The 26,621-nt window shown below is 42.4% G+C and overlaps 1 protein-coding gene across 1 annotated transcript in view; it reads right to left on the reverse strand.

The window, feature by feature from the left end:
* Positions 1-258: 258 nt before the first annotated feature.
* The window catches only part of LTK (leukocyte receptor tyrosine kinase), a 100,881-nt gene continuing 74,518 nt past the window's right edge, over positions 259-26,621 (reverse strand). The window contains exons 14-29 of the mRNA XM_013127720.3: positions 25,393-25,524; positions 24,716-24,872; positions 23,622-23,804; positions 22,977-23,075; positions 22,312-22,464; positions 20,270-20,380; positions 19,457-19,643; positions 18,480-18,570; positions 16,040-16,104; positions 13,420-13,549; positions 10,895-10,992; positions 8,189-8,281; positions 7,501-7,602; positions 5,964-6,098; positions 5,691-5,781; positions 259-4,961 (exon numbers count right to left, since the gene is read on the reverse strand). Coding sequence (XP_012983174.3) covers positions 4,185-4,961; positions 5,691-5,781; positions 5,964-6,098; positions 7,501-7,602; positions 8,189-8,281; positions 10,895-10,992; positions 13,420-13,549; positions 16,040-16,104; positions 18,480-18,570; positions 19,457-19,643; positions 20,270-20,380; positions 22,312-22,464; positions 22,977-23,075; positions 23,622-23,804; positions 24,716-24,872; positions 25,393-25,524 — 2,604 coding nt within the window. The 3' untranslated portion in view covers positions 259-4,184. The remainder of the gene's footprint in view (positions 4,962-5,690; positions 5,782-5,963; positions 6,099-7,500; positions 7,603-8,188; positions 8,282-10,894; positions 10,993-13,419; positions 13,550-16,039; positions 16,105-18,479; positions 18,571-19,456; positions 19,644-20,269; positions 20,381-22,311; positions 22,465-22,976; positions 23,076-23,621; positions 23,805-24,715; positions 24,873-25,392; positions 25,525-26,621) is intronic.

The following is a 26,621-nucleotide window of genomic DNA, read 5'->3' on the forward strand; positions in this document are numbered from 1 at the left end:
CAATCCACGCAAAGCTGGAGAGCTTCCTTTGGGGTAAGCTCTGTCTCAAAAATCCCAGTTCATAGAATCAGTATATCAAGACATCATGCATCAACAGGCACTTGGCAGGCTCGGAGCAGTCAACAGGTCTATGGGGTAGGTTTTGGTGGCAGCAGGGAAGAAGCACTCAACCCTGCAGGCCTGGCAACACTTCTGAGCAAGAGAGAGTCTTCTTACCTGTGTGTGAAGAGTGCTTAGCAGAGAGGGGAAACAAACAGCCACCGCTAGTGTCTCTTTATTTTGTGTTGCAAATATAGAAGTATACACTTGTCCAGCTTTCAATTGCATAGAAGCCATAGGCATGCCATCTACTTATGTGCAGTAGTCACCCAGACAGGTATGTTGGTGAGAAGTGCTGCCATGGTCAGCAGTAATGACAAATCGGAACCAGTTCAACTAAGTGAAGAAGTCATGAGATGAGAAGATGTTAGTGATGTTGTGCCTAACATGTCATTTCCATCAACCTGGGAAGGGCAGGAGCTTGGAGGGTTGATGAAGAGAAAGCATGACCGGGTCTAAAGGATCAGCTCTCATAGAGCTCTGCTGCTCGAGGCTCTGGGGAGTGTGGTCTCTGGCTGACACAGCAATGGAGCTGCAGCTCCTAGCACTAGTGTTTTCTTTCAGGTAAGTAGGGGGTGGGTATTGGAGGTGGAATAAGTTACACTTGCAACAGCCCATAGCTATTTCATTAGACTTGCAAAGCTTTCTCAGTACACCCTGCCCTCTTGCAACTCAGTGGGGAGCTTACTGCAGGAAGGGGGCTGGTGTGAGGGGGAGCCCTTAAATCTGTGCAGTTAGAAGTTCTGTTTCTTTAAAGGGCAAATGAAGATACAAACATGTAAGCTGAGGAGAGAAAAGGCAACAGATCAGAAGCAAGAATATCAATGGGTAGGAAAGACAAATTGAAATTTGCAGGATTATTTCATCATTTGCTATTCAGTCCCTTCTTTAAAGGGTATGAGCTTGTATGAAGCCACATAAATGCTGAGTCCAGAAAAAACCCAAAACAACTCTATACACACAATCTAAAACCAAGCTGGTAACTTGTTAAAAGGCAGACCACCCATCAGGAAGAGCAATCTGTAGTAATCCTATAAATGGCTGGTTCTGCAGTGGGGAAGTGTTGGAAGACCTTTCACATGGATTACTGATAATCCCAGGTATCCCACTCATGACATTCTGTAGGACACAAAATCAGCTTTCAGCTGCCAAAATTAATTTTAACACTATGGGTTCAACTCATTGATTATGCACTGAAAGTATCTTCTAAAAACACAACTTCAAGTCGTATTTTGAAATAGCACCAATTGAGCACTGTGAAATTGTGATTGTATGAAGAGCAAGCCTCAGTCTCAGAGCTGGGGGTTGTAGAACATGTCATTGTGATTGTTATTTTAGGTAATACGGTTTGGGCAGCATGGAGCATTCAGTGTCACAACAGGAGCAATATTGGCATTATTTCCTCCAGGCTATTAATTAAAATTTCATTATCTATGAGGGTTTTATAAAGCAGCCAAGAGATCAGATATGCACAGAAAAAGGTCAAAGATCCGTGGCAACTGCTCCAACAGAAGATTATTTAGCTCCAGTTTTGTTTGTGGGAGTTATATAAAATTTAGGTTACTAATGCAGATCCTTTCAAAATTCCCATCTTTTTTTCAGTGCCCATTTGGTACATGCAGCTCCATGTTCTGTCTTGCTACAAGACACTCTTGCTCAGTACATTCCTGAGCCACATGCTGTTGTCAACCAGCAAAGTATCACTATATAATCAATTCATGCTCATTCTACTCCTACAGTTGTCTTTCAATACCTCGCTGCTGGACACTTAGGGTTAAGATATTGTATGGGATGGACTTCTCTTCTGGTTCAGTGCAGCTTTGTCTATGCTCTTCCTGTAAATAAGTAAGTACCTTGATGCAGCTATTCAGTAAAACCAGGTATTTACCCAAAGTGCTGGACTGAAGAACTTGCATTTTCATTATAAACTGAGGGCACAGCTGCAGCCTAGACTGCCCACAGCATTGGCAGTAACACTGTGCTCTCCTCTCACCCCGTGTTTTAATGGTTTAGTTTTATCACTACTGACCTTCCTAAATTCCTGGATCATGCTGAGGCAAGTGCTGTGTATAGAGAAAATGGTGGCAGCTCAATCTGGGTAACCACATAGCAGGGCTCCTACCTGCTTCTCATTGGACTCAAGGTATTATATAGTCATTTCCATGTGAAAACAGATGTGCCTGCTACTTCACAGAAAGGCTGCAGGAGGAGAAGGTGCTATAGTTAACATCCCATGGCTTCTGAACAAGTCAGTATTTCACTCCTGTCTTGTCTTCCATTCTGATGGCTAAAGAGAATTGAAAGCAGGATTGTAACAGATGTGCAGGTCTATAAGTAATGGTATGTAAAACTATCAGTTCTAAAGCCAGAGGCCTGGAACTATAGGAAGCTTGGAATAGATAGATGCAAAGTCAGAACAACATAAACCTGCACTGAAGACACATTTCACTCCCAATGGATTCAGGCTCTTCCCTCTGTGCTTTTTCTGTACCACATCTCAGTAGTGTCCATCCTCGAATGACGCAGAGGACAGGAAGTCTGTGGTCAAAGCAAACCCTCTGCTGCCAGCCCACATCTTCAAGCTGTATGTGCAGCTGATTGATTGCTAAGTGTGAAGTTTGTACCAGAGCACCTCTTCCCTCAGAAAGGAACCAGAGTGAGTCTACAAGTGACATCTCACCACACAGCTTGATTACACCTGCAGGCAGCATGTATTTTGCCACAGTAGGTTGGCAGTGCAACATTCAGGAGTGGGGCAAGAACAAAACCCTTCTGAGACTGTTCAGGCTTAATCCAAATTATTTACTTTTTCAGCCTCCTTATTTTGCAGGCTTTAACCAGTAAACATCATTTTAGGCTCTAAGCTACAGAAGAAAGTGTTAGAAATGAACTGTCCTCAAAGCAACTGCCTTTACTAGCAAGTCTTATGCTTTCAGTGTGAGAAGAAATGGTGACCTGCTCAGTGTGTGAAGCCAAGTCATGATTTCAGCTTTCTTGAATGGTGGAGCTTATGTTACTGTCCTGTGTAAAGAGCATCGTAAGGTTGTGCCTGTGTTTGTTAGGTTCCCCCTCACTCTGCCCTTCCTTTGCATTACTTTGTTTCTACCCCAGAAGAGTAGGCATTAAAACCAAGAACAACTCCAGTGCACCAAGATCTAGTCAGTTACTCGAGAACCTCAGCCTGATGCTTACAACACAGCACAGGAAACTACTGCTGAATACCAGTGTACATATACAAATGAAGTTCAACCCAAATGGAGTCCATTACAAGATCAAGACAGTCCATTTCTCCTTATGCCACACAGCAAAGCCATTCTAGAAAAACCACCTGCCCCTTGCACGCCAGGAGCTGTGAGGAAAGTGACACCATGGGACAAGCAGCACATTTCCTTCACTATCCAAAGGGATACCAGGAGCTCCACCAATTATTTTCTTTGTGAATTTGTTTTCCTCTTCATTGCTCATCCTCAAAGCACATGCTCAGAGGAGCCTGGAGGTTTTGTTTCATCCTTCCTGCTACTTCCAACTTGAACAGTAGCTTTATTTTCATGTTTTTCCAGAGGGTCTGCTAATAACACAGATGCAAATGTAGCTGCTATTTATTTACTTCCCTTACAGTGCATGAGCATCATTAGTAAGTCACAGGGACTGTAAGAAGCTCTTGGGAATACAGCAGCCTTTGCAAGTTGCACAGCATGTGGTTTTGGTTTCTTGAGTCAGAGAGAAGCACAACCTGTGTCAGTCATTATTTATTTCCATCCAAATGCTGCAGTTGGATGGTAGGTCCAATTCTTTTCACCTGAGCAGATTGAGAAAACATCCTTTCACTATTGTCTTCTGAATGAGAGCAGCAATGCTGTTGATCTCCATCTCTAAGCTGGTTCACAGAACATGTTTGATGGACAGAGAGAGGAATGCAACTGTCTTTAACGATCTGGGGATCTGGCAGGTTGAAGGAGAAAGCAGAACATTGCTGATGGTGAAACACCACCCATCCGAAGGAACTTGAATGGAGGAAGTGAGTGAAATAGGAAGCAGTCCTTCCAGACACACACATTCCCTGATCTTTGGAAGACCTGTTTCTGTTATACTGGAGTAACACTCAGGTCATCTGACAAAGACAGACCAGAGTCCCTCTCCCTCGATGTTTTCTCTGTCTTATAAAAAGGCTTTTCATCTCTGTGCAGGCTGGAGCTCCTTAGCACAGTTCCTCTCTCCCCTGCCAGACCCGATGGTTGGTGCTCAGTGCCACAGCACAGGTCATCATAAGCATAATTCACATTGCCACAGGGGAAAGTCTGGAGTTTCACCAGTTCAATCCCACTGACATCCAGCTGAGGGCAGTTGCTTCGACTCGGAGAAGCTGGAGATGCCCGGGAGCTAGGGGAAGAACTGCAATTCCCATCAAAGCCTGAATCTTCCCGCTCCGGGTTTGCTTTGGGCTTGGAGCTGGGGCTGAAGTGACAGATGTTCTCTAGCACCCAGGACCCATAGGTTGGGTTCCAAAGGTTTTTTGTTTTGTTTTTAAGTCTGTGGCTTGGTGGATTGCTGAGCTCCAGCTTCTGGCTTGAGGTCTGCTGAAACCAGGGCCCACTGTTGAAATCAGTGAGGCATGGCAGGCTGGGCCCTCGACCAGTCCGGTTGCTCAGGTTCTCCACCAGCAGCTCTTGTGGGCATTGTACAAGTTTGTGCCCAGCCTGGTGGGATTCCAGTGCTTTAGGTGTTGTCTGTGGTGTAAGAGAAGGGCTTACCAAGAGGGGCACTATCCCACTGGAAATGTTTGGGCGCATAACAGTACTCCCTTCATCCTCTGGTGCGGGGCCACACTCCATGGGCAGCTCAGTGTTGATCACATCAGGGTCCTGAAAAAGAGAGGCAAGAATCTGTTACACCCTGAGCACCTCCAGGGTGATGGACACACCTGCACTTTAAGGGATACAGCTACGACAGTGAAAAAGCTTTTGGCAGAGGCTGACATCTGGTTTGCGCAATATTTATGCACATCATGCAAGGTGCTATCTGCCATTCTGGATATCACACTCTGTTAGGACTTGCAAAAATCCTCTCTCATGTATGTGCTTCTTTTCAGCTGTGCTTTATTGAAATCAGCAGCTAAGCTGGGAGTCACTAGCATATAATTTTTCCCTTGGGAGGTTAGATCCAGACTTGTAGCTGTAAAATGCTACCAGATGGTGAACTCACTGTGCCATATCATTACCCTGCCTAATCCATACCAATTCTGCTGTGGCTTTAGAGCAACATTAGGTAAGGAAGGTCAGAATATGGACCTTGAAAGTGATTCTAAATACATTTTTATCACAAAATGAAGGACATTTTGCTGCTGAAGAAGCTGAGAGCTGAAAGCACCCACTTCCACAGGAACAGCATAATCTCATTTTGGTTGGGCTGAAGAGTGAAGATGGATACCAGAAAACCCAAATGAAAAGAGCAGTTGAGCCAACAGCACCAACTGAGAAAGTAATTAAGCCAGTCTGCCAGGACTCTTCACTTGTCTAGGGCACTAAAGCTAGTGCCTTTGGATATCTGGCATTCTGTGGATTATCATCCATCTGGATACCAAAGACCAGTACCTGTGTGCAATACTTGATTCTTTCCAGGATGGTGGAGAAGTTTGGCCTATACTCCGGGCTGTGCTGCCAGCACTGGGTCATGATCCGGTACCTTGAAGTAAGTTTATAGAGAAAATACATCCATTGATCAAGAAAGATAATAATGTAAAAGGTATTTCTGGATGAATGGGTCCACAGGAACCACAGTTCCCTGACTAAAGGTATCAGGTTGACTTTGTTGAACCTGTTTGATACCCACTATCCCTTGTCTTCTGGAAGGAAGAAAATACTTACACAGGTCCTGGACAGTTTTTCGGTGGATCCATTCTTCCTCCACTGGTGACAAATTCCAGCACTTCCTGGTTGGTTTTGCAAGGGTAGGGCATGTAGCCTAGAGAGAAAATCTCCCAGAGCAGGACACCAAAGGACCTGTGTCAGAAACCAGCCAGCAATACCAATTAGGTGTCATTTGTGCTTCATAAACCTGGCACAAAGTGTAAATAACACTACAGCAACCACCTTTAGAAGCTGAAGGCCAACCACAATAATGTGCAATTAGCATGATTATGAGTCAACTTTAATGTGAAAACCAAACAAAACCTTTGTTCAAGCTCCAAAACCAGTTTTGCAGAGGCTTCAAAATACTTCAATAACTCTGAACTTGGTTTTTTTTCTGCTGCATTCCTTATTTCTAGACCAGGAAATGCCAGAGGAACCTTTTGCTATGTATGGTCTAACTAAAAAGAGCTGTTAGCTCTGGCATGGAGATTCCTACCTTACTTGGGAAGACTTGAGATATTTGGATCATGTTTGGGAACAGGATGCTCAAAGGAAAACAGAGTAAGAGGCATCCAGTGAAACTGAAAGGCAGCAGCATTTACTTGTCATGATGTGGATGCTCTGTTTTAGATCCATGGGTCAGTGAGCAGTGCCATTGAAAATACCATAGGAGTTCTTAGAGCCAAGGGAGTCAAGAGGGTTGTAAGAGTCGCTATTTGTTGCAAAGGTGGAAGAAATTTCCAGTACATGTGTGTTACTTAGAATAGTCTTTTACAGGAACAGTAGCACTTTCCTCCAAAATATTTAGCACTGGCTGCTCACAGTTAGGGGCTGATAAGCAATCCCTTCCGGCATCACTAACAGCTCCAGGAAACTGGGTCAGTGTGGCATTTAAGGGAATGGCTCAGTACAGTACATTGAGGAATCTACTGTACATGGAGAGAGGCGTTCTTAAACAGTTGGAAAGCTTCCATTCCCCAGCACCTGTGCATGAATGTGCTAGTGTTGAGGGGGTGCTTATCTTAAAGAAGATGAAGTTACATTAGGAATCAATATATAAATATTGTTTCCTCAGCAACCAGCAAGGACTTCTGGTTAAATCTGCTCTCATTTTACATGCAACAGAAAGAAATTGTACAAAAGTAATCCTTATTCTGTAAATGACAGAGTCATTTACAAGACATAAGCAGGCCTTGTCACCAAGAGGAACTGAGTAACAGATACTGAGGGCTGAGGGAGGTATCTGATGGTATTTGGATTTTTAACTGAGACTTCTGGTGGATCTAAACTGCTTTCTCTATTCACTTCTTGACTCTGCATAAATACCCTGCATTTATGTATAGAGAATTTTTATTACCACCATTTACATTAGATCTTTTAATTCTCATTCAGAATTCTTTAGCTGTGCTAGTGAATGTAGAGGGAAGACCTGCAATAATTTTCTGGGAATTTCTGACACTTTTTAAGGTTCCTGCTAAGCAGATTTTTTTTGTTGAGCAATTTCTTGACTCTTAACACTGAGTAGCAGAAGTGATTAAAAGACATTTGTTACCACGTATCAGTCTTGGAGGTGAAAATGCCCTCTAGGAAAGCTTCTGGTGGCATCCACTTAACAGGAAGCATGGCTCTTCCTCCTTTACGGTAGTAACTTGCTCTGGGAAAGGTGAAACACATGGAGACTGTCACTGTCAGAAAGGGCTCAGATACAGAAAAGATCTTATCTCCACAGCAACAGCAGCTGGGGATTGCATGCAGCAATGGGAGCCAAGTGAGAAAAGGAAAAGCCATCAACACAAACGGTGCCTTGAAGCAGTATTTTATAACCTCTTTGCAACTGGGATGGAAACTGAAGACATCAAATGTTATACTGCTTTGCAAAGAGTGCTGATGCAGCAAGTCTTCTGGACATCATAAACTGAGAATTATGGTTGGGGGTTATTATTTATTTAAGATTATATATGATCAACCAGCAAATAAATGTGCCTATGCTTGGCCTGGTGTCCACATGTGTTTGCAGTGTTCCTTGGGGCCCAGTCTGCAATAAACACAGTTGAAGTGTATTGACTAGTAGGCACAGATGTGTTAATTTAGTCTGTTAACCTCCAGCTAGTTAACTGGTAATCAAATTCAGGCATACAATGGATGGTTCCACTGCTTCAGATACCATAAGACAGTTCAAACTGGTTAAGATTATACAGGTTACAGAGTTATTAACAGGACTGAAATGGCTTTTCACCTACCTGTAAATATCTCTGGCCATCCCAAAGTCACCAATCTTGGCTATTCGTCCTGCTCCAGTGCAGGTCAAAAGGCAATTCCTTGCAGCTATATCTCTTTTATCAAAACAAAATAAATTATAATTCTAAAAGTAGCTAAAGGAATAAAGAAAGAATATTAGACCCAGTCCATTAAGTCTTAGTTGAGTCATCTTTACACAAATGAGAAGAGCCTTATTAAAAATAAGAAATAATGCCAGCTACATTATAATTTTTATTAACCACAATTCTTAAACCACATTTACATCACATTTTCTACCCAGTGTTTCCAAGCATTCCCCACTCCCATCTCTTTTCACTAAGGTAGAAAGCGGGGTCAGTGTCAGACCAGAGACAGATCCAACCCCTTTTGCTTCAACCACATTATGACAGATGTCTTTTTTGCTCCATCTAGAGTGGCAACTCAGTGGTGTTACATCAGTTACAGATGTGATGCTATTCGGTAGTCTTAGTAAACTGCTTAAAAAGTCTACATAGAACCAGATTCAGCAAATGGTTGCTTTGTTGCTTCTGGGTATCTTCTGTGGAACAAGTAAAGCTACATATTGAAGCAGCAGTTTGCTGAGTACAAGATTAGCTTGCAACACATGGCAGTGATGAATCCATGGCCAAGACTGAAGGATTTGTGTTCATTTTCAATACTAATTCCTAAAAGAAACTCATTAAAAATCATAGCATTGTGGGGGTCCTGCTGACTGCCAAGAAAAATCAGCTCCTTGAACAACTCATATGTTTCTTCCCACTGCCAGCCTTGAAAAATCCCTCAAGATCTGGAAGTCAAGCTCTGCTTTCTCTTCCGTCAGCTGTGACTCCTAGATAACAAGACCTGCCCTAGTGACATCGCCACAACCCACTACACTACCTTTTTACCCAGGATACCTGTTATCTGTAATTATAACCTTCATCCCTTCCCAACCTACTCTAAGTAATACTGACATCACTAACAAATACTAATTGGAACCTGAATCAAATTCCTTCTATATTGATTTCCTGAGTTATTGGCTAAAACAAAATAAGTCCTTTCACAGGTTGCTTATATTACAGACCTAACAGTGTAAAAACTGACCCTGAGAGCTTTTTAAAAGTCATATGCTGCTGTTAAGAGAGTCAAGCACCAGTTTGTTCCACTTCTCTCCCCAAATGGAGATTGGTCTTGAGCTATAACAGCTTGCCTGTCCATTTGTTGACATAAATGTTGGAAGTTCTGTGTGATAACTGCTGTGCTCCGTGACATACGGACAGCAGGGAACATCTACCTGACAGGAGAGATGAAAACTGATTTTATAAAACACTTGCAGAGAAAATTTCTGTTGAGTTTCTGTTGGACTTCTTGCAGCAGAAGCAAAACTTGTCCCTTATCACAGATTCAGTAGATCACGGTGGGTGGAGGTTGCTGAAAGATATTACTATTACAGTAAGGATTCTCTTAATCACTGTAGCAATTAACTCTGAAGATTCCAATTAGAATACTGGTCCTCTCATGTAGTTACTAAGAGATGTAGGAGCCACAACTTGTTGCACTCTTACTGCTCTTTTTTAATGACAGAAAACACTAGTACTTTTTTCCAAAGGAACTTAATTATTGTTCCAATATAAAGGAGACTGAAAACTGTCTCAAATGCTGTAATCATAAAACCATAATATATCCCATATCTCAGCCTCATGGCTTTTTGGCCCAGCGGCTGATTACCACATTTCCCTCACCTTCTCCAGTCTCTACCTGCCCTTGCCCAGCTCTGCCTATTTGCTGTGTGCAATGTCATGTGTACATACACGTGCTTGTGCGTGTGGGGTGAATCAGATGTCTACTTGCATAACTTCAGGCTGCATGTTGCTTTAGTTAGAGCCTGTGACCCTCTTCTCTGCAGGTCTCTCCTTTCCTTTTAACATAAGAGCTGATCTCAGCGTGGCAGTCAGGAATTCAGCTGCACACTATGCCTGGGAACATTATGAGCTGAAACAACTTGTAATCAGAAGCAAAGGAATCTGATATCCAACTGGGAATTTTAAAAGGCTACCTATAATAAGCTTTACCCCTTTTGTAATAGTTTATTCTTATTGAAGCCTGCCGTATTAACATTTTTTTGCTCTACAAAAGAGGAAAAACAGTTGTGAACAGACAAATATGGGCTCCCAAATACCACTCAGCAGGTCAGCTGCTGAGCTGGGAAGAAAGTCTTAGAGTTGTTTTTTTACCTCTTATTATCCCTGTTCTAGTATCCCTGTTCTACCCTTCTTGAGTCAATGGCTCAAATACGATGGCATGTCCTGTGCTGATGGGATAGGGAAAACATTAAGTCAAGATAGGGAGATGGAAAAGAGAGAAATGGTACCTTATTGTCTCAGGAGCTAACACAGGCTGACACTACCATCTAGTGGACTAAAGGGCTAATCTCAAATGTGGCTGTTGTAGGCACCTGAAAATCAACACTTGACAACAGTAACTGCGAACAGAGTATTCCTTTCTCCCCAGCAGCACAAAGAGTTGTGCAGAGCCTAACGCCTACCAAAAACCACTGAGACCAGCCCAGACATCTAAGTGCAAGCCTGTATTGGTAGAGGAATCTCTGTCTTCCCCCTGGAGATTAGTTCTGTCTAATCCATGGCAAATGGAAACTATGTGAGTTTCACCCATGTTGGGATACAGCAGAAGAGACTGTTTCTCCTCACCTGTGGATGAAATGATTCTCTTCCAGATATTTACAGCCACAGGCAATATCCCTAGCGATGTTCAGCAGGTCCTGCATTGTTAGCGTGGATGGTTGATTCTGGAAAGGGACACACAGAAAATGGCAAAGGGAATAGTGAAGTAGGATATAGTTCAGACAGGGGATAATCAGAGAGGGGCAGAAGAAGGGAAAGGGAGAGATACATACAGGGTGGTGGAAGTGTTAAATGAGTCAGGAGCAAAGAAGAATAAAAGCAAACCAAAGTAAAGGGTTAGAAAATTAATAAACTCTTATTTAAGCCAAAATGCTTTCAGAACATTTCACTTCTGCTCACAATGCGTAAGTGAAAGCTGGTGAGAGATTTATGGCCTGGCCTACATGGACTAGAAAAGGGGATGTGAAAGGACTAGTCCCTGCTGGTGTTGGACTTTGTGAAATCAAAAGACAAGCAGGTTTAAAAGGTGAGATGGGAGAGAAACTTCACACACACACACACACTTTCAAAGAGTGGATTAATAAACTATCAGGAGAAAGTAGCACATGAACTCAGAGAGAGCAAAGATGCACAAATGCGCATCTCTGCACCTGCAGTCAGCATTCATCAACTTATCTGTTCATGTGGAAGGACGGAGATTACCCTCAGGAGCAGTACATAAAAAAGGGATGATTTACCACAGACTCAGGGACTGGTACTAGCCCTTCACCATCTGCACTTCCTTAAGAACAATAAAGAAGTTTCTCTCCAGGAGCCCTGCTTATTTTCATCCCGTCATTTATTTCCCCATGGGGAAACTTCCTTGGTGTTTCTCCTGAAACTTCGATATTGCTCTTAGGAAGGGTTGAGAGAAATTACTACACTGCTGATCATAAGCCTGAGAGATATTAAATAAATCGTTCATTTTGAGGCTGCTTTTGTTTCTGGATGCCGATATCGCTGTAATTTCTCATGCTCAAACCACATAACATATACTACAGCTCTGTTTTTATTGGCTATGAAAGTTATTGCACAAAGATCTTGGATATCTGCCATGGAGAATTATTATAGCTATAAAGCAGGCATTTCTGGAAAGGAAATGAAGAGCAGGGAGGAGAAACAGAATGACAGAGCTGAACTTTATCTCTGTTCTGGGATCCTTCTGTCAGAAGACTGTGATGGACATGCATTTTCTCTGCAGCCAGAGAAAATTGTTGTGAAATACATTAGTGATGGTGTTAGTTCTTTCAGAAAAGGTGTACAAGGATATTTCTTGAGTGCTAAGAGGACTTCAACTGTTGTATTTGCTATCTGTTACCATACCAGCTAACATAGCAGCAGTTTGTTTTCACGATATTTAAAAAATAACTGTTCTTTACATTACAACTATGAGTAATATTCAAATAAGAGCATTTATTATTCTCTGCTGCCCACAGACTTTATATACTTACAAAAATTGTACCACTTTCAGTATAAATGCCAAAAATAAAGATATACAAACTGCTCCATCTGGATGCTGGTATACCACTGTAAGTACATTTAATTAGGATATTTACTCCTTTATGAGGAAGAAATTAAGCTCAGTGTTTCAACAACATGTTAATACCAGCACAGGAGTGTACACACATGAAGCTAAATAATCTTAACTATTTGGGGTGGATGTTCATGTGGAGGAGAAGCTGTGCTACTGCATCATGTGGTGTAGGAGTACATGAGGCACTAGTCAGCCTCCGCTTGCCCCTGTAGGCAGCCAGCACAGGCACCTCAGTACAGTAAGAAATAACATGGAATCAGGCTTAACTCTTCTTTTTCTTGAAGGCTCCACTCAAACAAAACCATACTTATTTAACAGAGGTGCCCAAGATGCCACTGTTAAACAAGAACAAATATCTGGAATCAGCTGTTCAATAGAAGAACACTGAAACTAATTAATTTCAAATATTCACTGTACTTGGTTGGCATCAATACAGCATTAGAAATCAGAGATCATTTGCAAAACCCTTCATGACAGCTTTTTATAAAGCTGGGACGTTTTTAAACAAAAATATTTGCCTTGATGATTTTATTTGCATTGATTTAAGTCCCTGTCACACTGCTACATGCAGGCTCAGCTCTTCAACTCATATAAATCTGTGCATCTCCATATGATACTGATGCACACCTGCTGAGGACCTAGTGCTACAGATTCCCATTACTGCATATCAGTGTTATAACTTCAGCCCCTCACACACCATCTGAGTACACAGAAAACAAGACAGACATTGAAGGAAGAAAGCCCCTTAATTTGTAGTCCAGTTGACAGAGAACTCAGGAATGACAGGACAGGATTTTAGTCTTTCCTTCTCAGTCTTGAACAGACTGGATTTCTGACACTGCTTTCATTTTCTCTCATTGGCATCTGCTTACGTCAAGTAATCAGAGGTATATATCCAGAAGTGTGTAAGAGCTGGGACACGTGCACAGCCCTGCTTGGCTTCAGTGTCCAATTCATAAAAATAATAGAAACAATCATACTGAAATGAACCACAAGTTTAGCAGAGAAGTTATCTCACCACTCGGGGTCGATTCTGCCGAAGGAAGCTCTTCATATCTCCTCCAGCCATGAGCTCAAGCAGAATGAAGCGAGGCAGCGTCTGCAGGCTAACACCAATGCACTGCACGATATTTTGGTGATTGAACTTACTGAAAGCCAAGATCACAGGAACATGGGAGAGAAAGACAGCATTAGCACCTGGCCAACATCCATCACCGTCACTGTGCCTTGAGCTCTGACAAGCTGGATTGAAGTAAATCCTGATGCAGTGTGAGTTACCAAATTCCTACTGCAGCCCTATCAAAATGCTGCCCTGATTATGACAGCCCCATGCTCAGGGTTATGACTGGCTTTGCCCATGAAAAGCTTTCAACAGAAGGGATGAAAAGCTGAAAGTAAAGCAGAGTCTTCTGTCTATAAAAAGGGAATTTAATGGACACACTGACTGAAAGATGGGGATGACATGAGAGGGAAAAGAAAGCTAAACACTTCAAACATGCAAATATTATTGACCTTTGTGAAACAAACACTCACTGGTGGGGATTTTACTTGAGCATTGGTTACTTTAAATATACTGCTGTATAGTGTGGTGGACTCAGTTCAGTGTCTAGTCTACCAAAGAGGGACTCAGCTACTACCTACTGCAGCAGCAGCTTTCTGTCTCTTACAAAAGAAAGCTGAGATTGTCAAGAAGCTCAGTAAGACTCAAGTCATTAGAAAGCAGCATCTTCCCTTGGTGATTACCTGGATAATATAGGAGCTAAAAATGGAAAGGATGCTGGGGAAGAGAAAGAGTCATGTGGTACTAAGTAAATCAAAGCACTCTGTAATTGTTTGAAATTTCTCTTAAAAACCTTCATACATCAGTGTTACCTCCTGTTCAGCTGCCAAAGTTCTTGCACATTTTAGGAAGTGGCACTATGTCACAAGATTCATGCTTTAATAGCAGAAACCCAGCACCTAGGTATGAGCTGGAACAATGAAGATGGGAACTTTTTGTTGCACACATTAAAAATGCATCAACACTGATTACTTACAGTCAACCCCAACTATACTACTACTTTAAAGTCACCCTTGACTATACTATTGTTTGAAGGTTATGGATTTGTGTTAATGAATTCAATTCCAAGACTGTAATACTTAAAGTGCAGGTGGTAATGAGAATGGCTGGCTCTTATTCTCTCCAGGGAGGTTTTATAGATCTCAGTTCACTGTTATAAGTTCATGCAGATGAGACCTTATAAAGGTTCTGTCAAGCTTACAAAGATGTTATAAGCCAGAACACATCTAAGAGAAGTGCTCATACTGGCAAAAGGGCTGTGTTCCACCTGTGCAAGCTACACGAGTCATATTCACTACCTTATGCCTACAGAGGTTTCAGAGTGTATCACTCAGCTTTGTGCAAAGAAAAGGTAAAAGCCCAGGACTTTCACAGCAAAAAGCATTTACTTATGGCAAACGGCTGTACAGATGAGAAAGGCAAAAAGGTTGCACATACAACTTAGCTAATAACTAAAAGCCACAATGGGAAAAACTTTTCACACTTTCTCCTTCAGCTGCCAACCCTGCTCTTACAAAATTTCTTCCTTTTATTTTTAAGAGATAATATACTTTATGCCCTCACATCCAAGCCTAAAAATGTAACTTCCTGGCACACAGCTCGTGTTGTACCACCTTGGTGCTGCTCTTACTGAGGCTGAACTTTTGAGTCACTGCACAGGTGGCTCTTATCTTTAGCTTTCTTATTGCTTTCCATTTCATCATTGGCAATTTGTTTTAGTAAGAGCTTCAGGACATGATTTATAGTTAGTAAAAGGGCAATGAGCTCCTTTGAAAAGCAAACCATTTCAAATGCAGAACATGCTTGTACAAAGATGTTGTGCCTTTTTACTCCTCTGGACATGACCTGCAGAGCCCTGCAGAAATTTTTGTTGAGATGTTGTACTGGCTTTGGGTGCGATAGAGTTCATTCTCTTCACAGTAGCTCATATGGTGCTATGCTTTGGATTTGTCATCAAAACAGTGTTGATAACATATTGATATTTTGGCTATGTATTTAGTTGTGGATGTCCCACCCTGGCAGTGTTCAGGGCCAGGTTAGGTGGGGATTTGAGCAACCTCATCTAGTAGAAGGTGTCCCTGCCCATGGCAGGGGTTGGAACTGAATGAGCTTTCAGGTCCCTTCCAACCCAAAGCATTCCATGATTCTATTGCTGAGTAGTGTTTTGCTTACACAGCATTAAGCCTTTTCACGCCATCTCACCAGTAAATGGACTGGGGGTGCAGAAGAAACTGGGAGGGGACATAGCTGGGACAGCTCACCACAACTGACCCAAGGGATATTCCATACTTCATGCTCACCAGTAAAAGCTGAGGGAAGAATGAGGAAGTGAGGGTCATTCAGAATTTGGCATTTATGCTTGATGAAGTCCTGCTTTCCTGGGAATGGCTGAAACTCTGCTATCTTGCTTGAGGTTCACAAGTACCTGAAACTAGTAACTCATATGCTACTAAAATACCATCTGGTGAAAAACAAGGGTGGATTTCTTTTCCGAACCAGAGCAAGATAAATTATTCTTATTACCTGCATGACTCTTTTTCCACCCACCCACCATCAGTATAAAAACCTTAAACTATACCTGATAATCAATGCTTCCATTAGGAAATCCATCTCATCCTGCTCAGAGCAGACTTCTGGCAGGGTCTGTTGAGAGGTAAAGACAGTGAGGACCATCCCACCAAAGAACTGAGAATACTTAGGTGACCACCAAAGGAAACAGAAAACAAAAAAGAGTGAGCATGTAACATGTGAATGACATCAGGAACCTACCAGAAGGGGCTCATCTATTCAGCAGCCAGTTTTTGAACTGCATATGACCCATTTGGTAGTTGGAACAGGAAACTAGTGACCTACTTGGAGGTTTTTTATGTGCATTTAACTATATGCAGCGTTCTGGAGCTTCAGGTATACATCAAGAAAGGCATTAGGTGAGGAAATAGAGATCTAATACACACTTTAAAATGACAGGTGTTAATTTATTCTCCCATTTCTATATATCCACATTGCAGCGCATCCTTCCATGTCATTTGACTCACACAGCCACATGATTTCAATAATTGTGTCACATGCCATTACAGCTTCCTCTCCTGCCAGCAGATCTGGACAGCATCTGCTCCTGACGAACACCAACTGAGAGCACAGGCAGCTGTAGAAGCAGTGCCCACTGCTGCGCCCACTGGTTTAACATCACAGGATGGTCTGGCTGCAGCTGCATTTAGTGCCTGCCTGCCAAACTGCACACAAAGAGGAGGGATGTTCACTGCTCAGTGGGGTGAGGCTGGCATGGAAACAGTGTGGGCTGCAGAAGACAGTGTTATACATTTCTCTCTCAAATAAGTGACTGCTTCACACAGGACAGTGCAGAGGATCTATTAAATTGGTGGAATAGCCACAAACAATATGTGGAGTATACTGCAAATATATTTTAATTTATTCCCTGTATACAGCTGTTTCTTCTGCACAGTCAGATCAGGACTGCTACCCTCCATCAAGTTCATCAAGCAATGTAAGCATGGTCACAGCTTAGGCCCCATGAATACTCTACTGGTTTCCAGCCAGCGAGAAGAGCTGCCTTTTAGTAATGTTCAAGGTGCCGCTTTACAGGGAACTGTGTGAACAAGTGGCCATCATTGTTGAGACCTTCAAAACTGGTAACAGCCCCACTGGATTATCACAACTGAACGACATGCTGATTCACTTCTGTTCCCCACTGTGCTGTTGTGCTTCTGCTAGTCTGGACAGTGAAACTGGGCTGGGCAGTTACAGCTGCTTGCCAGGTTCTGTTGTGGGATTTAATTCCCATTTGTCCAGTGGCATGGGAAGTTAATAGTAAAATGTCATAATGTATGATCCTTTCACCTTGTTTGTTTGCTTGTTTTAAAACAGATTTTGAAAGATAGTATGAGTAATGGTAGAACTTTTTATTAATGAAGGCCACCTTTTGGGCTGAACCTATAGAAGGTGGTCTGGTTCTCTGAGTCACAGGTTACAAAAGAAAAAAAGCAGGCCTATAAGCATCCTTATCTTTAGGGCTGAGTAACTGACAAATCCTGAGGCAACAGCAGTAATTTCACAGAAAGCAAGCCTGTTATCTTTAGCTATTAATGACATGCAAATGAGCATGATATCCCAATTTATATTCGCAGCAGCACATTTAACAATGTGCATTAATAAAAGAGTACCTGAATGTTTCCCATGTGGTAGACAAACACTACTCTCAGTATAAAGAAAACGTAACTGAGAAACAATGAAAGTTTTTAAATATGGCAATGTCATGTGAAAAACTTAGGAGAAAGCACTCAGACCCACTGAAATGTAGAAGTAATAATGTACAAGCATTACTATAAATGTTTATTGTTTACTGCCTTATAAATGCTTCACACTAATATTTGCCAGAGCTTGCTTTCATTATATGAGATTCAGAAATCCTCTTCTAGTCCACAGTGTCCCCAGAACGTCTGTCTGGTGCTATATTTTTCCCCATAAGTTTCTTTTTTTCTTGGCTAACTCAGATCTGTAAATCATCATGGCAGAAAAGCTCCTGTGGCAGATTCTCTGCTGGGGTGAACTGATGCGTCTGTGTCTGTTTTAAGGGAGCTATACTTATTTATGTTGATGGAGAATTTGTTATTTTAACTAACCATGTTAGGCAGTCTCCAGGTGCCTAAGTCACACAACTTTCCATCTCAGACTACTGATATTATCGCTCCTGAGCAATGGGAATGCAGCTTACAGAACAGATTGCCCTTTTTAGATTTGTCTTTTAGTTAGACAATAACTTACAGCCATTAGGCATACAACAAACAAGACATGCTTTACTTTCAACCTGCTGTTAGTGCCATATAGCTTAAAACTCAAAGTTTATGGTTCCTGGATGCAGCAATGTATGGAAACCTGAATCACACACATGCATATGTCATTATGCGTGCAATGAATATGAATCTTCAGATGGACCAGTAATAAGATAATATGGCTCTTATAGGCAATTATTGTTGTATAAGAAATTTGTGGGTACTGACCTTGATAGCCACTTGAAGAGGGCTGGGATCCCCTGCGATGCCTACCACAGTTCCCTCATAAACCTCACCAAATGCACCATGTCCTAGTGCCCTGGAAGGAAAAAACAAAACCAGAGAAAGAACAGATGTTACTGTGCTCTGGGCATAAATGGGCATATGCCCTTACTGGATCCCTATACTTGGGACCCAGTGTTCCTAAGCTGGTCTCTTCATCCAGCCCAAAACCAGGAATAGAACCACCTGCAGCAGACTGAATCAAAAACAGAGTTTTGTTTTCATCTCAAAGCTTCTGAAAATAACCTCTTCGTATTTTCTGTCACTGTCACTTAAAGAGGAAGGCTGGATCCTTGATGGTTCTGAACACATAAAGCAGCCTGTTCAATCCCAGGGCCCTATCACCAAGTATGGTGATAGCAAGGAAAGTGGGAACTGGAGAACCACAGGGTGAGGTAGCTGCATGCTGATGTCTTTAGGAGATTATGAAAGACAGTACATAAGAATGATCAGGATTTTCCTTCTAAAGTTCACATAACTTTGATCAATATCTTCTGGATGATACAGAGCCAAAAAGCAACATAGCGTGTATTTCCTTGTGACAGGAAATACTGAAAAAGAAATACTGCTATAGATTTGGAGGGGAATTTCTGCCAGGTGGCAAATTTAATCCTAGATATAGAAAAAAAAAGAGGTGAAATACCCTATGCTGTGTGCGGGAACATGGAGCAGGAGCCTCATAAATGTATACTTCTGCCTGAGGACTTTATGGAATCAAAATATCTTAGAGAACATAGTAAGTTCTATCATATTTTGGCTGGCTTGGACTAGGTGCTTTCCAGTTAGTCAGACAGCTGACCTTTGTTTTCTTGTCCTGGATACTTGATGATGAGTAAAATAAGCATGTGAGCCCTACCTCTGCCTTTGCTTCAGTCTGCCTTTGCTCTCCTCTGCCAAAGAGCAACCCCTGCAGCAAGCCTTACCGAAGCAGAGAGATGTTCTTCCTTGGGATCTCCTTCAGCTCGCTCAGAGTGGCTGCCTTCCCTGCAAAGCAGTAGTTGGGGTTGTAATCCGTCATGATGGCTGATGTACGGATTTTGCTCAGTTTATATTCTGGGCTCTGCAGTCGTGCTCTGGCTCCTTCCAGCTGCTGCTTCTTAAGGTGATAAACTACAGGTGGGGAGGCAAATCAAAATGCACAAGATCAACACCTGGAGAGAAATTATAATGCTGGCCACACAGAAATCCACTGCATAATTCTAAATGCTCAAGGAGCATCTTTAGCTTGCCAGAATAATGATCTTCATGCTCTGTTGTGATTCAATAGTGGATGTGCAGACAGTCTTTTTTCTGCAGAGACCTCATCACCAGGGAGCAACTTAGGTTTCCTCTGCTTCTTTGTATATTGGCTGAGGAAACAGGCATCTTGTTGGCATCAAGTCTCAGAAAGCATATTATCTCCCAGAATGAATTCTATGTTTAATTACAGACTGTGAGTTCAGCCTATATTGCAGTGGCTGCTAAAGAAGCATCTGCTAAAAGGGCTCTCCAAGCTCTTTCCTCTGTAGCAAATACTAGGACAGAGGAGTCCTTACCCTTTGGGACTATGCTTGTGCGTAACTGTGGGGTAGTGATGTTTTGTGTTACCTCTTTCTTCCTCTGTCCCTCTGATCTTCCTGGGAGAACACAACACTTTGGTTCTATGTATTAAATTAGTGGCATGTGGATGGGTCCTTTTGTCTAATTTAACCAGGAAAAGCCAAGTCAAATGGTGAGAAGAAGTAAATATTTCTTACTGATAGATAGGCTGCCACAAGTAAGGATCATTCCAAGCACCACAATCACAGCCACGACAGCTAAGAGTAGTGGGAGCGGCAGGTGACCTTCTGGGATAGGACCCTGGGGCACTGGAAAAAGAAAAATTAATCATTAATCAGAAAGCAACCAGAGCTGCTGTCAAATATCTCTGAAGGTTGTTCCTATTTCAGAAAACAATACAGAGATCATGATCAGATCATCTTATAAAAGTAACAGCAAATATATCTATAGCCCTGGAAGCAGGAAAATACCTAAATAATTTTAAAAGCATTGTGAAGACAGAAAACTGCCTGATAAAGCACAGATTTCTTATCCATACTTCAGGTTTTTTATAAATGGGTAACGTCACTGGTCACAAGCTGAAACTTTCTTGAGGCTTTGGAGTTCCAAGGAATTGAGTGAGGAAATAACAGTGAATACCAAGCATCAGCTGAACAGGCACAGTGGGAAACTGATGTGGAAGGAAGTAATCTGTGGCTTAAATAACTCAGCAGTAGGTGGTTTGTTATACCAGAGAGGTATTTACGCTTAAATACCTGATACACTGTGCCAATTCAGGAAATATACACTATGTCTCTTTACAGATATTTTGCTTTCTAACTAATCCAAACCTGAATGTTGAAGATGGCAACAGAGACACAGCTCAGCGTGTAAGGAACTGACATGAGGAATACTAAGTCATACAGAATCACAGAATGGTTGGGGTTGGAAAGGACCTCGAGATCATCTAATTCCAAGCCCCCTGACATGGGCCTCATATTAGACCATGACACGTAAGGCTCTGTCCAGCCTGGACTTGAACACCGCCAGGGATGGAGCATTTACCACTTCTTTGGGCAACCTGTGCCAGTGCTTCACCACCCTCACAGTAAAAAACATATTAGAATCATAGAATCATAGAATAGTTAGGATTGGAAAGGACCTCAAGATCATCTAGTTCCAACCCACCTGCCATGGGCAGGGACACCTCACACTAAACCATATCATCCAAGGCTTCATCCAACCATATCCCACTGCCAGGGATGGAGCATTCACTGCCTCCCTGGGGAACCCATTGCAGTGCCTCACCACCCTAACAGTAAAGAATTTCTTCCTTATACCCAGTCTAAACCTCTGCTGTTTAAGTTTGAACCCGTTACCCCTTGTCCTATCACTACAGTCCCTAATGAAGAGTCCCTCCCCAGCATCCCTGTAGGCCCCCTTCAGATACTGGAAGGCTGCTATGAGGTCTCCACGCAGCCTTCTCTTCTCCAGGCTGAACAGCCCCACACTTCCTCAGCCTGTCTTCATATAGAAGGTGCTCCACCCCCTGATCATCCTCGTGGCCTCCTCTGGACTTGTTCCAACAGTTCCATGTCCTTTTTATGTTGAGGACATCAGAACTGCACACAATGCTCCAAGTGAGGTCTCACAAGAGCAGAGTAGAGGGGCAGGATCACCTCCTTTGAGGTCAAGGTCATGTTCCTTTTGATGCAGCCCAGGATGTGGTTGCTTTCTGGGCTGTAAGCACACACTGAAGCCAGCTCATGTTCATTTTCTCATCAACCAACACCCCCAAGTCCTTCTCCACAGGGCTGCTCTGAATTTCTTCTCTGCCCAACCTGTAGCTGTGCCTGGGATTGCTCCAACCCAGGTGTAGGACCTTGCACTTGTCATGGTTAAACTTCATGAGGTTGGCATCTGCCCACCTCACAAGTGTGTCAAGGTCCCTTTGGATGGCATTCCTTCCCTCCAGCGGATCAACTGAACCACACAGCTTGGTGTCATTGACAAACTTGTTCAAACAGGTCCATTTCCTTCTTATGCTGAGGACACCAGAACCACACACAGTACTCCAAGTGGGGTCTCATTTTGTGTAACACTGTTCACTGGAGCCCCTAGCTGTAACGTGGGGAATCTACCATCAGAAAAAGCCAGAAGGAGAGGCAATATAAAGACTGTAGATGTTATCCATCTATATAAATTCTATATATCCATCTATAAGTTTTATCCATCTTGAGGATAAAACTTCACATCTTACCAGTGCAGGTGACATTGTCATTGGCTAGCACAGCCCCCATCTCACATTGGCAGACTGGCAGGTTGGTGTCAGGGTCCCGCTTACAGTTGTCCGAGTGGCAGTGACTGCAGTTAAGATAGATCTGAACCTCCACCTCACCGTGACTCTCCATGGCTGAACAATGAATTAGACACAACAGATGAGTTTAGTTCACTTTTTCTTGTCTTATTCCAATAAGGAAAAAGCCCCAACTAAAATCTAGCAGGTACAGCAGGTACCCACAACTTCTCTCATCTACAGGAGAGCAAACAATCCAACACAGTGTTGACACATTGAAAAACCTGATGGGAGCCAGGAGGGAAGGAAGTATTGGGTGCCTCAAGCAAACAGAGAGGTCTTGAAGTGAATTGACCTGGAAAGGTGTGGGATTGTGGACATGCAGTTGAACCTGATGACTGGTATTTCTCCTGGCTTAGAGATTGAGATGGAAAAGGTCCCAGAGCATTATAGAAGTGTTTAAAGAAATTACTACAGCTAAAGCTCCAACTTGAAGAGTGAAACATGCCCAAATTAAATACATAAAAAACAAAGACTGGAGGAGAGGGAGCAGGAAAGAAGAAATAGAGAGGAAGAAGAGAAAAGGAAAAAGAAGAAAAGAACTAAGAGCAATAGAAAGTATATTGTACCTGCCAGGGGATGCAAGAAGATTTCTCCAATGGGGTTCACAAAAGAGATGCCATCTTGCCCACCAGCTGTGATATCATCAGTATTGGAGGCATGCCCCCCTGGGGAAAGAAGAGTATGGCTAGCTGATCAGTGCTGTGTACTGCAAAAAAATGTGATGCTTCTGAAGTGTTGCATTCATTCCTGGCTCTTATCCCCTGGGGTCACTCTGCAACCTTTCAGTTATACTCATAGGTATAACGATTACTTGTCCTGTGTCACTCGACCCAGCCAGTACCAAGGTTAGTGAAGTGACTTACTCCAATGTAGATTTCTCAGTTCAGCAAGGTAAAAATATATTTGCTTTAAACAAAAAAAAAAAAAAAAAAACAAATGGAACATTTTTCCTGGGCAACTTGGAAATGAACAAGAGGTGGTTCAACACACCTTCCAAATACTAAATCATGTAGGAACACTTCTATAAGCTTGGTTTTCCTAATTAAAGACCAATGGCAGAGCATAGGCAGGTTTTATGCTGCTTAGCTTTAAGTATCTGTGAATCACGTTCTGCAGCAGTGTGCCTCTGCACTAAGAGCTCTACCCCTTAACTGAAGGTGCTCTGAAGGCTACAAAATTAGACATCATGACAATTCCTCCAGCAGACTTACCTTTGTAGCCTCCTCCTCCTCCACCAGAAGTACAAGCTCCTCCTCCCCCACCAAAGCCACCGGAGGTGGCCCACTGGAGCTTGGCTAGTGCCTGGGGGCAAGCTTGACCCCCTTCTCCGCCTTCCAGAAGGGACTTTCCAGCCTGAGGAAGCAGACTCTCATCTTGCCAGCCACCACCTCCACCTTCAGTCAGAGAGTGAGAAATTAAACAAGAATAGGTTGAGGGAAGAACAAGCAAAGGAAAGTAGAAGAGATACTATAGAGGGACAGAGATTGGTCCCTATTGATTTCTTAAGTGCCTGCATTCAGGTCAACTCTTAAGGTTCAGAAAATACACAGACAAGTTTCTTGTTGCCACGGATAATAATAATGTGGAAATCTAATGCACAGCCTGTGGTATGTGCTGCATAAACAGCACCTTAGCATAGATTTCTAGTGGCATTAGGGAAATAAGGAGCCCATCACTTCTCTTCAGGGTAACTGGTTAGGGCTTGCAGCCATGCAAGATGTTGAGTTCCCTGAGGAAACACAAATATGCTGGATTTCCTCATCTCCCTCTAGTGGCCCTTCTATAAGGCTATTACAGCACGAGATGGAGAACCACTGGAATTTTTTTGCCTCCTAGGAATGAATTCTAGGCACAGCTGTTCGAAGATTATAAATAAGTTTCCATTTCTGGTATAATTTCCATGATATAATTCTTGTTGTTAAGGTTCCAGGGGAGTAACAGGGAAAAAGCCATCTCTTCAAAGACAGTTGTTACAGTGTGGAGGAGTGAGCTCCATCTCCCAAACATCATTTTTACTGAGTCATTTCATAGAAGAGAGTAGGAGGCTTGTGGAATAGCCTCTAATGGAGCACTCATCACCTATCCTATGCATTCTCTTTTATCTGGTGACAGATAAAGAGAATATAAAACAAGAAAAGAGAATATAAACCAGCATGTGTTACAGATTACCAGTGCTGTAAGAAATACGTTGATAATATCCAGCACGTTTCCAAAAGATCAAAAAGAAGCCCCTCTCTTCATACCTAATGGACAATGTGTGTATTCAGCCATTTGGTTCAGACCTCATGTGGTTTTAGTGTCTCACCTGCTGCCCCACTCCTCCCACTGACTCCAGGTACTGCAGTGCTGTTCTCAAATTGCTCCAGGGGTACATCATCCAGAGAGCTGTCCTGAGCCTTTAGATAGGCTTTTCCTCCTCCTCCTGCTGCGATGAGCAAAGGTTCGAAAATCCCATCCTTCTGCTGGAAAACCCCCCATCAAACATCAGAAAAGCTTCACATCCCTTGGATATGCGAACTCACATAAACTCATCAAAATGCATGAAAGCGTCCCAAAGAAAAGTGGTCCAAGGCCAGGGCAATACTACTGATAGCTTCCAAAGTTTATTACAGAAGCATTTTACATTGTGTCCTGGGTACAAAAGTAGCTGTTTAACTAAACTCCAAAATTTTGGGATTTAGTTTTTTTTAGGACTGCTGCCAATATTAAAGTGGGATCCTGGTGTGATTCCCAGATCTGAGCTGTCAAGAACCAAGGAACCAGTTCGGCTAGCTTAGTGACAGTGACAAGTATGATGGATATGAAGAGACATAAAGAATTTAAATTTAAAAGACAAAAACACAGACAGAAGAATAGGGAGGGAAAGAGACTTCTTTTTCATCACCTTTTTTAAGAACTGAGTATCATGGGAAATGATTGACAGTGGAAGTTAATTGCTTTGCTGGACACTGCTCAGAAAGGATGCAAAGAGGAAATACTTACTCTAAAGATGTAGGTTGCTCCTCCTCCACCCCCACCTCCTCCAGCCCAGTCCCTCAGGTCCTTTTTTTTCTTGTAATCTTCTTCAATGAGAGGTGACTCCCCTAAGCAGATCTTCTGGGTTTCAGGATTGCCCTGAAAGGAGACAAGAGATGCACTCATACATCAGCAAAATCCAGCTCTTGAAAGTTATCTGTATATCTCAGTATAGTAATATTGTATTATTTGTGATGTATATTGGGCATACATAAATCAATATATATAGTAACTATGGAAATGGAACACTTCTACAAGGACTAACAGCTGAGGGATAGATTTGTTACCTCTGATTTACAAACACATTACTCATGCATGTGAAAACACAAATGCTCATAGAAAAAACCAAGGCAATACAGTAATAACTCATTGATACCACAAGTCGTATTTTGCATATTTAGAACTTCTTATACACAAGAACACTAAAATGTGAAAAATTACAGGTTACTTCTCAGAACTTTCTTACTGCTGTGTGTATTAGGCATTTCTCAAGGTCACAAATGCATAAAGCAGACAGATGACCTGCTCACAGTTAAGAGTGACCTACTGACACACCTTGGAAGGAAAATCTGAGGTCTCAGCTTCCTATTCCTGCTGAATACTAAAGAACACTGAAAGAGCTGAAAAAGTAAGGATTGTTTGGCCATTTTAGATTATTCTTCTTTTTGTGACACTGAGTTCCATGAGTTTCAATGACTTGGGAATCTGCCCAGTTTCACTCAGCTGATGAACTCTGAATGATGTCAGAAACTGCTACATTGCTCAGCACAGGTGAAATCTTTACTTGTGTCGATCACATCATATATCTAGGCCAGAAGCATGGTGACAGTTTTACCACCTGGGTCCTCTCATTCAGAGAAGAGGACAAAAGATGATGAGGTAAACAAGAGCCAGGGAAAAGCAAGGGGTAAATCTAAGAACAGAGCATGAAAGGCTGGAGCTGCAGAACTTCTTCAGAGAAAGGAAAACAAACATTAGTTACCCAACATTCATCAGGAATCATCAGGATTTCCAAGGCCAAGGAAAATTGGGCTTTGGAAGTGGGGAAAATGAACAGAAACTTTTTTCCAATAACATCTGCAAAAGGGAGCTAGTTAGTGTTGGGTTATTCTTTGCAATTCAGAGAACAAGTCATGAAATGCAAGGGGATAATGGACAACTTTGTAGATTATGACCTAAGCCCAGAGAGTGCACTG

Source organism: Melopsittacus undulatus, chromosome 4 (assembly GCF_012275295.1).
Source record: "Melopsittacus undulatus isolate bMelUnd1 chromosome 4, bMelUnd1.mat.Z, whole genome shotgun sequence".
In the NCBI taxonomy this organism is placed as follows: domain Eukaryota; kingdom Metazoa; phylum Chordata; class Aves; order Psittaciformes; family Psittaculidae; genus Melopsittacus; species Melopsittacus undulatus.